We start from the raw sequence: 11,200 nt of genomic DNA, 5'->3' as shown, positions 1-11,200 counted from the left end.
AACCGTTAGCCATCTGAAAGTAACCTTGGAAATGTCATGGACACATTAGTCATATAAAAGGATCATCCTTGTAGATGTGTTAACTGGAGAACAGTCCCTTTACTTTGAAGACAAGACATTAACTGTCGTGTCCTTTCCCTACAACCCCCCCCGCCCCACACACACACACACACAGACCCTCTCACCAGGAGAGGTGCCAGTCCTCCCCTCTCTCCAAACTCCCCTCCACATAATGTCTTTAAGCCTTTCAGTCGTGCTTCTTAGAGAGTCTATCATTTGTGCCGTGATCCCTGGGGCTGAAATCAGGGCAGATACCGTTCGCCGTTTTGGTCGTGGCAGTGCCTGGCGGGTTCGAGGAAGACTGGGTGGGGTTTGTAAGGTGACGGCTGCAGGGACAGCTGCGGAGGCATTGGTTTTCTGTGTACAGGTAGTCCTCTGCAAAGTCTGGCTGCTGCTCCACAAAGCTTCTGAACTTGTCTGTGGAAAAACCACAAGAGGGCACCAGAGACACAGGAACCATGAGAACAGGGCTTTGAAGAAAGCTGACAGACACCACTAAAATAGAATTCCGTTTGTTGAATCTTTTGCTCATCATGGTAAAGAAGACTAGTACGATATGTAATCGGCGTTAAAAATAAAAATCTTATACAGAAGAGTGTACACCAGGGAATGCTCCGGGTTATTGTTTTCAGTCTCTCACCAAACGTTATCTTTCCCGTGTCTTCGGCGTCAATGGCAGTAAACAAATGAGACGCGTTGAGGTGCGTCACGCCCAAAGCTGTCTTCAGAATCACTGCCAACTCCATCTCTGTGATGGCACCATCCTCCTCTGCCTCAAACATCTAGAGAAGATATGATGGAAGCAATGAAGGTCATCTCTTTAGCATGCCTGGTTATTAGGTAATTAATTTGAATGGCTCACAGGAGGCCTTTTCGGCATACAACAAGTTAAACAAAATCGCAAGATGATACATTTCACTTTTTGCAAAGCAGAACACAAAGCTACGTGCAAGTGAGCGGGACTTGCATGGTGCCGAGATAAAGGCTGAAACAGAACCTACCTTGAAGGCCAATTTCATCGTTTCCAGAGTTTTAGCTGGTCTGCATACAACAGATAAGGCTATCACATATTCTCTGACGTCCATGTAATTCTCTTCATGCTGGAAGAGAGAAAACGTGGTGACAGATGGAAATGTAGGATGTTGACCGAGGCTGCTTGTATACTTATTTAACACAGGCAATAGCAGCTGATTGCTCTTTAGGTCTTGAACACATTGCTGAGATAAAAGTGTTGGGTTTATTGGCTCATATGTCGTAAATGTATCCTGAATTCCGTGCAGTCTGTGGGGATGCCTTGGCTGAGCGTTAAGTAGCTCCACTCTCTTTACCTCATCAAACAGAGCAAACATGTCTCGCAGCATATCTGATACTGGCACATTTAGGAACTGAGTCAAGTCATCCAAGTCCAGCTTCTGCCCCTCCAGCTTCCTGGCTCGATTCCCATAGTCCTGCAGAACTTTCTCAGTGTTCTTGGGTTTCAGCCTGGGACAGCAAGAGGAACAGAAAGCATAACTTGGCCACAGTGTCACAAAGGAAATATAGAAATCATCAAAAACATATCCACTCCTCTTTTTCCCTCCCTGAGCTCTTCTAGTGTTCTTTCTTTTAACCTACAAGAGATCATTTTCACGTAGAAACCAAGTGTGGAGATCTCAGAGGGATTTACTTGCACAGCAAGAAGGACAGAGTCTCCAACCGTCTTCCCATTCATGCACATATGCAGTTGTGAATGTCAGACAGTGAATCTGCATCGCTGTGGTATTTTACCAGTCCCTCCCTCTCCCCCTTCCTTCGCTCCATTTGATTCTCGTGGAGGATTTGAGTGACTCACCCTAGTCTCCGGACAAGTTTGGCATACTCCAATAGACAAGTGTTGACTGGTAGGCTCAGCTGGCCTTCTGCCATGGCCAGCTGGCAGTCTTCAAATGAATAGTCTGTGATGGGAACCCCCAGGGCTCTGAGCAGAGCGTGGAAAAGACAAACATCAGGATGAGAAAATCAAGAAAAAACTTGAAAAAAGGACAGTGCAGCAGCGGACTGCTGCTTGTATGCTGAGCCTGATGTCTAGTTTTTTTTTTTTTTGTGTGTATGAGACCAGTACAGCTGGGTGGAACAGACCTTGGCTAATGGTCAATAGTGTCAACACAGCAGGATGCCATTTATGATTTCACATATTATTAAGCCTCAAGCAGAGGAAGCTATCAATCAGAACCTAACTTCACTGATCCACCAGCTAACAGGCTGTATGCTTGAGTTTTGCTCTGTGTAAAACAGGCGTTGAACACTCCATAAAAAGTGATGAACTCATTGGCCAGACCAACTGCCAGGGAAGGCAAAACAAAGCTACGTTACATTTGTTGAATGAATAATTTCTAATTCAATATAACTTACTTGGCCATGACACGCCTCACATTGATAGCAAACAGAGCAGGGTTTCTTTTCTCCTCCTCTGAGGGAGTGTAGACAGGAAGGAACTGCACAGAAATAATTTATTAGGACACATTTCATACAAAAGGAAACATTTTTGGCACCAGATACCGCATGGAAATAAGCAGGCGTGCCAAGAGATGGTGTCTGCATACCTCGATCACAAACTCATTGTGCAACTGGCAGAGTGTCAGCCATAAGATTTCAAACCTGGATAATGACAGAACATCATCAATGGCAAAACAAATGAAGACACAAAGATACCCTGTTAGAGTCCATGTCATGCATCCGCGAGAGAACCTCGATGTTAGATGATGTATCATTATTTACTCTTCATCATCACATCCCGATGGCTTTGGTGGTAACCGTTGTCCGAAATAATAAACACAGAATTATACATTTCTACATGATTCTTCATGTGTGTAGTTTAGGGACACAACAGAAAAAGTCTCTGTATTTAGCAACACATTATATGACGCACAACAAACAGCAAAATAAAGACACTTCGTACTTACGCTCCAGGCCCTTGCCATGTCCATGTGATTGTATCCTACAAACAAGCACAATACATGATTTTTTGTTGTTATTATTATTAGACAGTTTGAAACAAAGACTTCATTCAAAAAAGTCCAAGATGCAATTGTTACTTCATTACTGCAGCAGCTATTGAACCAAATAGGAGTACAAACATTTCAAAATTATTTGCCTGCATAAATAGTGGCGTTTGTAAACTGCATGCTAAAATGTTGATTCCAATATTCAAATATTGGAAAACTATGTCCAATGTACTTCAGGAGAAAAAGGTACGAGTCTATTGGCTTCCCAAGATAATTCCTTTAAACAATGTCCAAAAGTTAAGCGGTAAACGAATAGTAGATAATAAAAGAAGTGGCACGGTTTCCACATATGAAGTTAACATCTGGAAAGTGAAGCTCAAATTGAATGATTGACTAGGGCTGTTGACATTGTTCTCTATTTGTTTATTTAGTGGCGCATGTCTCACCCGATGACTGCTGGTCTAGGCTCCAGCACGACCCCCCGACCCGGTAACAAAGATAAATGAATAAGAGTTGTCAAGAGCTTTGTGTTTTCACCTCCACTGCTTATTTGATGAGTTCCACTGCCTTGATTAGTTTACAAGCAGCACTGCTATTTGTCTAAAATGCACGCTTTAGATGATTTTTAGCCACAGCTTGTTCTCTGTAGGGAAATCACGCTTCAAATAAAGGTTGTGCAACCTTCACCACCAATGTCAGATTCAATGAAATCACTGATGCTGATATGTCCCCATCCTTCTTCTGTACTGAGCACCGTTCCATTTGTACTAAATGTATTATATTAAGCGAGCCACAAATCCAAATTGCACACAATTGGACACTGTGCTTCGTTTAGATCAGATGAGTGGTTCTACAGGCAGGACAGTCACAGGCAGACACAGATTCCACACATTATAATGAGATAATGGTGACACTGAGATATTAACGTAGACTCTTACCAGTTTATTAGGGTAACGAATCACCACAGGCTGCACTGGCACAGCTGGGATGAAGGCGCCTGCAAGAGTAAAGTAGATTTTAAGCTTGGATACAAGCATCATCATAAATCAAATCATTGTCTAATTAAGTCCTAATGTCTATAACGAGTTCCTGTGTTCACTCTAACACCAGTAGAGGAGTAGATACGGTGCAGTGTTTGTGTCATCGATGATACTTTGAATACTATTCAACCTATGTAACATTTCATTTGGTGAATTTTTTTTGTCTTACGCAAACCTCTCGCCACCACAATACAACCACACAAGATGCTTGACGCTAAAGAAGACAATCATTCCATTTAAATAAGTCATATCATAAAATGTTAACCGCATGAGTTCAAAAGGAGAGAAAAGAGAGAGAAGCTGAAAGAACATTTTGACGGAAGAAGCTTTACCTGGTTTAAAGGTGATTAGGCAGGATCTATTGGTGCATGTTCCCTCTGGGAAAATCATGATCTGCAGGATTGTTCACATATCAGGACAAAAAAACAACAACTGTATCCTAACAGTTATGGACATTTGAAAATGGCAAGCTTTAATTGTTTTGCAAGTTGCATTAAATTAACACTGTTCACTATCTCATTGCTGAAGTGGTCGTTTGTTTGCAGCTCATTCCTTCCATCCTTTTCAAGCATTCGCCCCAAACCTTAATAATTCTATCAGAGGATCTAGATTACAATGTAAACCTTGCATGCATTTTTGAATGGATAAATAACAACATATTCATGTTTTTAACAATAATCCAACACACATAAAAAAGAAAACAATGATTATCGTGTGATATTAGAGCCCAATGCTTGGTATGATAGACATCACGAAATAAATACATCCAAAACAGCATTTTAAAGTTTTAAATCATGGGCTGTTTTGTTTGTGTGTGTGTCTGAAGCTTTTTACCATACACAAGTTTTTGTTAACTTACCTGTGGCCATTCCCCTCCAGAGTGGGCTCTGCGTTTGATCTCCTCCACAGTCTTCTTTCTGGAGTCTTGATCTGACCGCGACACAAACACTGGCCTGATGTACTTAATCAAAGCTTAAAGTAAGAGAAAGAGGAATGTCAAAAAACATTCGAAAGAGGAGCATCACATTCCTACTATCTGCTCACAGTCGGGGTTTGGCATGGGAGCTAGAAACTCTGAGTTTCAATGAAGCCGATAATACAACATCTGCATTGCCTTACCACTCGTGATATCCATGAACAGAATACTAGAACCCAAAATCACTCCAGAAAAAAGCTGAGTGGGACGATGTGGCTGGACTGAAACATTGACTGATCTTCATTTAAATGTAAAGCACTGTTGAATCAATTGTGTCTTTTTTTTGGATGCATTACCCAAAAATGAAACTAATAACTCGAAATATGATGTATTTTAATACAAATTAAACAATATATGTGATCACCAATGATTGTACATTTCAGAAAGGCTGAAAACAGAAATGAACAGCTCACCCAGGCCCATTAAAAAAAAATCTAAAATCCATGAAAGTTGTCAGCGCACTGCTGAGAATTATTTGAAAGTAAACTTCACTGGAAATAAATAGCAGATTTATCAGATTTAATTGAAATATAGGTGACAAAAGCAAAAACGAATCCACATATTTCTGGAAATTCCGTCTGCTTGTACTGTACAGCAAGACTCATGGGTTACTCATTTCCTGGTACACCAATGCTGAGAAAATTAGCCAAGCTGTACTTGGCTTCATCGCATGGAGCAGACAACGTAATCTCATCTCTTTACAGATAATGCAGCTTAATCACAGAAACTGTGGTGACCTGCCATTCACAAACAGGCTGGCTCACATCACACAACATGTGATACGCATAGTCACTCTGGTCAAATGGATTCTGTAATACCTGGATTAGAGCTACATTCCAAAATCAGTACCCTTGTGTTAACCTTTCTTTATAGGTCAGAGGCATCAAGGCACACAAAAAGGCATCATTATACATTTGCATGTTACTTACTGCCCCAGAGAGGTATATCCTTGCTTTCAGCCTTCATGACAATTGAGGCCATCGTCATTGTGACTGGGATTGCATCAAAGTATGAAGAGTGGGGTGCCAGGGTGAGGATGGGTGCTTCTGCAGGCAGTGCTCTTTGGCCTTTCACAGTTATCCAATGGAATCCTCCCGCAAACCACATGACCCGCATGATGATCTTCAGACTTATGTCCACCAGTCTGGACATAAGACGCATGTTTGTGATGGACATTTTTAAGGCAATTACTTTCAAATTTAACAACAGAGAAAACCAAATCAAAGAAACCAAACTATGAGAACGCATCTTGTGAAATGTGCCTGAATTCTGTGTGGGGGGGGTTTCTAGAAAATACGGACAGATCACACCACTGTTAAGAGGTACTTATATATATTTAAAATGCACCTTCAAACAAACGCAATATGTTCAACAAAGCACCTACCTCCTCCAGAGGCACTGGGGTTCAACGTTTGTCTCTGAGTGTCCTACTGAGGCCAGGAAGGCAAAAGGCCAAGCCAGCAGCATCATGAATGCAGCTATGAGCAGACGGATGGGGAACAGTGTGACTGTCATTAATGCAATCTGGAAAACACAGAAATAAATTCATGGGTCATCGTGGCAACATTGTTGTCCTGAATTTAGTATATGCAATACTAAGCCATCATCAGAAACAAGGTTATTTTCATTACTGCCGTAACACAATCAAAATGTGAAGCCAAATTGTAATAAATGGATCAAATGCATTTCCACATTGATACTATTTGGCCAGGAGGAAAAGCCATGGATTAAATCATTTGTATTACACTTTACAAAGCAAAATACTCAGCCGAAGTCAAAATATCAAAATGAATCAGGAAGTAAGTGTCACATGACCATGGCATCTTGGTAACATGACCGTTGCCACAGCTATACCCAAAGGTTTTTGTGAATAATATTTAAAACTAATGATATTCATCGTTAAGGGCTCCTTTAGTGTCATTCCTGGCTCCAGTAGTGGCCGAGGACTTGGGAGCTCGTTTGAATCCCTGATGACGGTGCTTATCTTCTGTCAATATTTGTCCTGATAACTATCGCAACCAGGGAGCATCAAACCTATATTCACTTATCTAATCTTATCCGTGGAGAGCTATTGACTGATAGCATCCCCAGTTTAAATAAATCACATTAACACTTGCTTATTTAACTCGGAACAAAGGCGAAGCACAGACTTCTTGACGACAACTTGTACGTTATCTTTGCCCTTAAATACATCCTTTAGATAGAACAATGTTTTAACCACTATTATCGTGTTTTCTCCATTAAGGTCGTTATTAGATATGGGGTGAGGGACTAGCATAATGCTACGCGCTAATGTACCACAGTTACAACCAACCTACTTTCAATAAGGTTAACTTTCCAACGACCCTCTAACATTGCATGAATAAACTATGCATGTTTAAAATGCATTTCATAAAGAATATATACCACTGCTCTCTTTGCATACCAAAATAGTTTTACCAGGAAGGCTTTAGTGCCACTGTGTGATACATTTGCCAAGAAAGTTTTGTAGTACAGGTATTAGACTGAATCCATGTTAACTCATTGAGTGCCAGACATTTTCAGCTCAGATATATGCCGAGTGCCCCGGTTTTCGCACATTTTTCCAAGCCCCACGGAATATTCTCTACTATGAATACGCACACACCGAACCTACCAAATAAAAGAATAAAGTATTCTCTTTTATCAGGAAATAAAAGTTTGTTCCTACCGGAGTTATTGGCCATTGAAGAGAGGCAGATTTCAATGTCAGGGTTGGGCAGTGAATGTTTGGGTTAGAAAAAACATCTTTAGACGTGAATGGCACTCAGTGTTAATACAAATTTATAAATGATTAATAGGTTATTAATTATTGCTTACTAATATTATCAATGAAACACCCCGGATCATTCACGGCAGCAACACGAGGAGGGATGAAGCAGAACGATACCACCAGACATGGTTGGCAGCAGAGAGGCTACATTTCAACAAATGCACTAAAAATGTGTACGCTCATCTACATTAATCCATATACTTAACACAGCGCATTGCTACCTCGGTGAGCGGGAGACTGCTTGAATGAGAGACGGAATGTCTTAAAATCCTTCATAAAGATTCAGCTGCTTTGGTCACTCATCAACATAGATACAGGAAAATTGCTTTATATTTACTAGACACATTTATCACAGCAGAGAGGCTGCATTTCGACCATATTTGTTGTCAAAACTTTAAACTATTTGCTGCCCTCTCACGTATCGATGTCAATGTAAACTAGAACAGCACTCAGAGCAGACCTCTGCTCAGCAGCCCACCCCAAATGCAATTCTATAAACATCGGCCAATAATCAACCGAGGTATTGACAAACAAATTTTGAAGCTCTATTTACTGCAGTGTTAACTAAAATTTCCCAAATTATCCATAATCCAGGTTCTCTTCCACCAAAATGATCTGTTCCTGGTAACATTCCCAACACTTCCTGAAAATGTCATCAAAATCTCTCCAGAACTTTTTTATCTTGCAGACGGACAGATCGACAAACAAACGCCGGCAGTTACATAACCTCCACCTCGGCGGAGGTAAAAATGCACGTTTTGATTAGACTTATCTATTTTTGTATTTTATTGGAGTACAAATGAGCCATTACACAAAGGACATATGCATCAATTCCTTCTCCCATTGATTCCACAATCAGATTCTACAGGTTAATGTTTGCCTGCTAGTTTGTTCTCGCTTTCAGAGTTCCAGACTAGGTTCCATCTTCCTCATGCTGCTGTAAATACAAAGCAAGACCAGGGCAACATGCTGCAAGTATCATTTTCCTCAATTACAAAAGAACAACTGGTTTATCCCATCACCTCATGACCCACTTTTGGATCAGCATTCAGTGTCTCTAAAGCCTGTCTGACTATCTTTAAAGTTACAAAACATCATGCTTAAAAAAAAAAATGGAGTAGCTGCAAAGAGTAAATAAAAACATATGCTGCTCAGAACTTGGAAATCAAATGGCAATGTGAGGAAAAATAAGGATGATATGTGAAATACTTTATACACAGTTGTCAAATCAATTACAATTCTGAAATGCACAAAATGCATATCAGAATTGGCAGAGCAAAAGATTATAATTGGTCTTATAATAGGTGTATTGCTTAACAACTTGACTGACTACGTCACGTAGGAGAAATCATCCAACCTACCAATTCCCTTGCCTTTTTTCACCTTCAGTCTCTGTAAAAAGAGCCAGAAGGAAAGAAACATGTGAATCCCTCTCTGTCAGTGTTCTTGTATCACGGTATACTCTTCTATTTACTACGCCAGAGATTGCCAACTGAAACCTGATAGGCTGATTGTATCTCACAACTATGTTTATCTTTAAAGATAACCCTTTTGCACTGATCTTTAGACACCGCTGATAAATTAATGCATTTTAGTTTCTCTGGAAAGAAGTCCCAAAGCCCACGTAAATTCCTGAGTATAAGTGAAAACACATGCTTCATTAAAACTGCGGTTTATTCAGTAATTTCACTGATTACGACTGACCTCAGACTCAAGATGGAAAACCCCAAAACCGCATACTAAATATTCAAACTCGGAGAGATTATTAGTAAGGCACAAAAAGGGCCTAAATAAGCAGCTTTAGTTTTTAAAAATCTACTCTGAAGCTCACTCGTGTACATGATGAGAATATGTTTATTTCATCTGCATGTGAAAGATCAGATAAATAAGGAAATATGTAAAGTCGCCGTCATGTGATGAACCTAAAGACCTTTTCTCAGGTTTTGGATGATGAAGTAGAACTGAAAGGACATTTTCAAGGATTGGGTACCATAAAGTAGAACTGAATCTTGAGGTACAGCAGCTTGAAGAAGCTAAATATGTATTTATTTTTTGATTTTTTTGCACACAAGACCAGCAACGACTGAAATCTTGAATGCAACATTTAGCGTGTGCTCTGTTCTGCAAACTCTCAATCTGAGTCAGTGAGATTGGCTCTTCAATTCTCTTGAACCATCACATCTGGAGGAACTACAATCTAAAAAAAACTAACAGGACAGGACTGACAGCTCACGCTCCTCACCCGCACGACACACCATCTGATGTACAATTAAATGCAAGAGAGTTTGGAAAACCATTTGGTATGAATTTCATATTTAATTGTTCTAAAATTTAATATTGAAAGTAAAACAAAACAAAACAATAACAAAAAACTTGCGCGTTTTTAGCACCAGTGACACTCAGTTAAGCAACAAGGTAGGCCCATCTTGGACCGGCGGCCATCCTCAAATACATAGCTGCATTTCATTTTAGCGGCTTGTTAGCGGGTCCCTGAATTGGAAGGCTCCACGCAATATACTGCGTGTACAAAACACCACGAGTCACCACCTCGCTGAAGCTACGATACTACTTAAAATGGGAACCCAAGAAGACCGAAAGGAAAGAACGCAACATGTAGCCGCAGCTAGCTGGCTGGCTACATCTAGCTCAGCTGACTAGATGCAATCAGGTGAAAACGCTAAATTAAGTGATGGTGACAGCGACATACTCGGGCGTTACGTTTACAGTAACAACTAAAATATATATATATATATATACGTTAAAATAGTTGTACAAGAGTAATATATTTACCTTTGCTTTTTCCAGAAGAGTGAAATTCAAAACATGCACGAAAGGGTTTCTGAACGGCGGCGCATGGTCCGTCTTCTTTCCATCCCCTTCCATCCCACGTTTTCTGCGGCTCGGTAACCTCATTCCTCCAAGAAGTGTCGCAGATGCGGTTATGTTATTGGTATTCCAAAGAGTAAACAAATCAGGTTTTAAATGAAACCACTTCGCGTAAATAACGCAGCTCCCCTGATCGGTCTTGAACGGCGGCAGCGCGGGGCTATTATTACTGTTGTCTTTCTTTCTTCCGCAGACAGCATGGAGGGATAACGCTCAGCTCAAGGATTAGCTGGGGATATTTCAGATCGCTGATATATCCCCCTCGGTGCGCAAGACGCCTTCCTCCACACCTCGTTCCCCGAGCAAACCAGCCAGCCCGTTTAGCTGTGGGTGCTGCTAACAGAGCCACGATTGCGCGTCTCTGACGCGACGCATGCGCAGGAGTCATCCCTCTAATCCACACCGCTGAGGCTGGTCCGGCGCGACGTCACCGCTCAAGGGAGGCCAGCGTCATAACGACAGT

At 40.9% G+C, this 11,200-nt stretch overlaps 1 protein-coding gene across 1 annotated transcript; it reads right to left on the bottom strand.

Annotated features, from left to right (window-relative positions):
• Window positions 1-247: 247 nt before the first annotated feature.
• LOC137916036 (lysophosphatidylcholine acyltransferase 1) lies at window positions 248-10,764 on the bottom strand. Its single transcript, XM_068759160.1, has 14 exons — window positions 10,642-10,764; window positions 6,445-6,584; window positions 5,990-6,204; window positions 4,944-5,056; window positions 4,417-4,477; window positions 3,983-4,041; window positions 3,003-3,037; window positions 2,643-2,697; window positions 2,452-2,534; window positions 1,892-2,017; window positions 1,389-1,542; window positions 1,062-1,160; window positions 701-842; window positions 248-477 (listed from the first exon to the last, which is right to left on the bottom strand). Exons 1-14 carry the CDS (start codon window positions 10,762-10,764, stop codon window positions 248-250), a joined length of 1,635 nt encoding a protein of 544 aa, XP_068615261.1.
• Between the last annotated feature and the right edge of the window lie 436 nt (window positions 10,765-11,200).

This window comes from Brachionichthys hirsutus, chromosome 3 (assembly GCF_040956055.1).
Source record: "Brachionichthys hirsutus isolate HB-005 chromosome 3, CSIRO-AGI_Bhir_v1, whole genome shotgun sequence".
NCBI classification, from domain to species: Eukaryota; Metazoa; Chordata; class Actinopteri; order Lophiiformes; family Brachionichthyidae; genus Brachionichthys; species Brachionichthys hirsutus.
This window is presented reverse-complemented; position numbering and strand designations above follow the sequence as displayed.